The sequence below is a fragment of the Limulus polyphemus genome, unplaced genomic scaffold (assembly GCF_000517525.1).
Source record: "Limulus polyphemus unplaced genomic scaffold, Limulus_polyphemus-2.1.2 Scaffold5751, whole genome shotgun sequence".
Classification (NCBI taxonomy): Eukaryota; Metazoa; Arthropoda; class Merostomata; order Xiphosura; family Limulidae; genus Limulus; species Limulus polyphemus.
In genome coordinates this window covers 55,367-59,793 of record NW_013671361.1, presented here as the reverse complement: position 1 = coordinate 59,793, position 4,427 = coordinate 55,367, and the positions used below count along the sequence as shown (strand labels likewise).

The following is a 4,427-nucleotide window of genomic DNA, read 5'->3' as shown; positions in this document are numbered from 1 at the left end:
TAAACACACATATTAATACTGTTTGTACAACTTTCCTGTTACAGTCACTCGTCTATAAAGTAAATAAACATATATATTACCATAGGAATCTTATTGTGTGCCAAAATTAATTCAATTAACCAAACACCTCAGCTTCTAGGACTGGAATGTTCTTAATGAGTTAATCATTTCATATCATGTTGAATTGTACGTTAAAGAACCGTTTCAGTAAAGCTCCATCTAAAAGTAGGTTATATTAATATAAAATGGATCCATTAGATTCTGAAAAAAATGTATGATTCCGTTTATAAACCCAAGAATCTCGCGAGGTATACTTTCAGCCTATAGGTGACGAATATCGATTACCTGTTGTACATAAGAACGTCTGGCTTCCAGAGATACTTGGGGGCTATCCGTATATCTCGAATTCCTCCGTATTGAGACACATTCCATCTTAAATTGACATCCACCCATTCCTAAGACAAAACACAAAAAACGATTTCACAATAATCTCATATAAAGTATAATTTGAAAAAATAAAAGATTTGTCGTCTGTAATTGAAATATATTTGTTTCCGCTAGAGGAAGTTTAAAACTCGTACTAGATGTTTTACTAAATGAATAATTCAGTCTCTAGAACCTAGATCATCAATTCGACTTAAAATAGCCATTAAATATGACTTTCTTGTTTTAATATTTGAAAATTTCCATGTTCTTGATTGAAAATAGTTCATCAAAAAAATCTTCAAAAAAGTAGGAGGAGCATGCCAAGATAATAAATTATAAAATAGAATTGTTGCTTGAAAAGAACAACGAATTACAAGTATTTTGTTTGTTTTTCTGTATACGACTTCATTTAGTGATGCAATTATGTTCTAGGTATTTTTTCAAAAAGAAGTCACCCTAGAAATAAAAAAACGTGCCTTTCAAAACTTCTAGACTTGTCAGTTGTCTAGTACATAAACAACAGAATCCCATTCATTGTCTCGTAAATATACAGAGGAATCCTATTCATTATTTAGTGAATAAACAACTGAATCCCATTAATTGTATAGTAAATAAACAGCTGGATCCAATTCATTGTCTTGTAAATAAACAACTGAATCCCATTAATTGTATAGTAAATAAACAGCTGGATCCAATTCATTGTCTTGTAAATAAACAACTGAATCCCATTTATTGTATAGTAAATAAACAGCTGGATCCAATTCATTGTCTTGTAAATAAACAACTGAATCCCATTAATTTTATAGTAAATAAACAGCTGGATCCAATTCATTGTCTTGTAAATAAACAACTGAATCCCATTTATTGTCTAGTAAATAAACAGCGGAATCCCATTTATTGTCTAGTAAGTAGGCATTTAAATCCAACAGTATCATAGACACGCAGCTCATTCTTTATCTTATCTAAAAACAAACAACTGACTTGGATTTCGGTTCCAGTTTGAATATCATAGTATCACAGAACGTGAATACAACTTCTTTATCAGCAATACAGGAATATAAAATGAATAACCAACCTGATCCTAAGAATAGTGTTTACTGTTTCTTACTTCACTTAGGAATAGTGTTTTCTTTTTTTCACTTCACTCAAGAATAGTGTTTATTGTTTCTTACTTCACTTAGGAATAGTGTTTTCCTTTTTTCACTTACTCAAGAATAGTGTTTACTGTTTCTTACTTCACTTAGGAATAGTGTTTTCTTTTTTTTACTTCACTCAAGAATAGTGTTTACTGTTTTTTACTTCACTCAAGAATAGTGTTTGCTGTTTTTTACTTCACTCAATAATAGTGTTTACTGTTTTTTACTTCACTCAAGAATAGTGTTTACTGTTTTTTACTTCCCTCGGGAATAGTATTCGCTTTCTCTTACTTCACTCAGGAATAGTGTTTACTGTTTCTTACTTCACTCAAGAATAATATTCGCTTTCTCTTACTTCACTCAAGAATGGTGTTTACTGTTTTTTACTTCACTCAAGAATAATATTCGCTTTCTCTTACTTCACTCAAGAATAGTGTTTACTGTTTTTTACTTCACTCAAGAATAATATTCGCTTTCTTTTACTTGACTCAAGAATAGTGTTTACTGCTTTTTACTTCACTCAAGAATATTGTTTGCTGTTTTTTAGCTTCACTCAAGAATATTGTTTGCTGTTTTTTACTTCACTCAAGAATATTATTTGCTGTTTTTTTGCTTCACTCAAGAATATTGTTTGCTGATTTTTACTTCATTCAAGAATAGTGTTTACTGTTTTTTACCTCATTCAAGAATAGTGTTTACTGTTTTTATTTCCCTCGGGAATAGTATTCGCTTTCTCTTATTTCACTAAGGAATAGTGTAGGCTGTTTTATTATCTTCTAGCTATGATAAACCTAGTGTGGAAGCTATTTCGGTAACCCTGCTGTAATGTATTGTTGTTAATGTAAATATGATAGTTTATTTTATTTTAAGACACACATGTGAACACCAACGTATCATGTTTTCTTTAGGACTGATAACATCTTAGTACTATGTGCAGGAAAAGGCATTGTTGTATACGGAAACATGTTTGTTGTTCTACGTACTAAATGTCAAACTACAAGAAGGAAACTCAATAGGATAAATACGAACATCAGTTATGAAGTTTTCCTTCAACATACATCGTTTCTAAAGATCCCTCACCATACATCAGTTCTAAAGCTATCCCTTAACAACATCAGTTATGAAGTGTTCCTTCAATATACATCGTTTCTAAAGATCCCTCACCATACATCAGTTCTAAATCTATCCCTTAACAACATCAGTTATGAAGTTTTCCTTCAACATACATCGTTTCTAAAGATCCCTCACCATACATCAGTTCTAAATCTATCCCTCAACAACATCAGTTATGAAGTGTTCCTTCAATATACAAAGCTTCTGTGGGTAAAACTTTCAAATTGAGTGACATTAATTTAGCTGGTTTTTGAATATAGCGATGGATTAGGCTAACTATTTGTTCTTTTAATTTGTTTTCAAATGTCTAGCATGGCCGATAACTTACCAACGTTAACCAAAGGTTCGTCACAATCTGTTCATTTTTTTCATCCTGCAGAGAAGAGATAAGACTCATTACAAAATAATTCTTCAACCTCTACTTTTAATATTTAACCACAAACTTAAAGTTACTATCCAACTCTTTTCATTTCGTTTGATAATTAACACAAATTCAGAGAGATTGGAAATCGATTGCTAGTAGAAAGAGTGAAATTCAGTAAAATTATTAACAATCTGCCTGAAGTAATTTTCAGATATATGAGCGAAAAAAAGAGCAGATTTAGATGGAGAAATAAGTATTAGTAATGTCACAAGATCCACAAAGTATTAAGTACCTTATATTAAGACAACTTAGACTATGTGAATTAGCAAGTCGCGAGACATTAAGAACCGTCATAAAGTAGCGGTGGAACGGCATATATCAGAACTACCTTTTGATATCGTTTGGCGTTTTGTAGCGGTGGAACGGCATATATCAGAACTACCTTTTGATATCGTTTGGCGTTTTGTAGTCGCCTGATGCCATAAAAAGTAATCGCTTTTGGGAATTTTATGTAAAAGCTCCTTCCGACGCAAAATATGCATACACTCAGATCACAAAAATATGGTCAGATCGGTGATTTAAAATTTCCAAGAGGGATGAATGACAAAAACTTAATAAATTTACTGCACAAACCTGTTTATTTGGAAAAAGAATTTTACTTTAAGGGAAATCATTATTTTGTAACAAAAAATTGATTTATTTATGAGAATATAAATTAAACCTGTTTTGGTTTTCATTTCTTGAATTCAATAGTTTTCTTTACATTAACTTCTGTTGATAATAAAGATCTAAACCATTCAAAGTTTGGTAAAATCTCTTAGAAGTGTCGAGTTTCCTTAGAAACCAGCGGGTTGCGTAAAATTATTTTCGACAATAATCCTATAAGAACATCATCTTATTTCCATAAAGTTGTTCTAGGAAATTCAATATTCGAAATAGGTTTTAAGAAGAACACTGGTAGTCCGAGAAACTTGATAACACAATACTTGAGAATAAGCTAACACAAATTTCCAGCATATAACAGTAGCCATCTAAATAGTTGTGATAATAATTGTTCTATATAACACTAGCACATCTAAATAGTTGTAATCATAATTATTCTATATAACACTAGCACATCTAAGTAGTTGTAATAATAATAATTCTTTTACATAACACTAATATATCTAAATAGTTGTGATAATAATCCTTCTGTATAAAAATAGCACATCTAACTAGTGGTGATAATAATTCTTCTATATAGCACTATTATTTCTAAATAGTTGTGATAATAATTCTTCTATATAACACTATTATTTCTAAATACTTGTGATAATAATTATTCTATATAACACTATTATTTCTAAATAGTTGTGATAATAATTATTCTATATAACACTATTATTTCT

The 4,427-nt window shown here is 30.4% G+C and overlaps 1 protein-coding gene across 1 annotated transcript in view; it reads right to left on the bottom strand.

Moving 5' to 3' along the window:
* Positions 1-3,072, bottom strand: part of LOC106472939 (neuronal acetylcholine receptor subunit alpha-7-like) — an 8,482-nt gene extending 5,410 nt beyond the window's left edge. The window contains exons 1-2 of the mRNA XM_022401473.1: positions 3,004-3,072; positions 346-455 (exon numbers count right to left, since the gene is read on the bottom strand). Coding sequence (XP_022257181.1) covers positions 346-455; positions 3,004-3,072 — 179 coding nt within the window. The remainder of the gene's footprint in view (positions 1-345; positions 456-3,003) is intronic.
* Between the last annotated feature and the right edge of the window lie 1,355 nt (positions 3,073-4,427).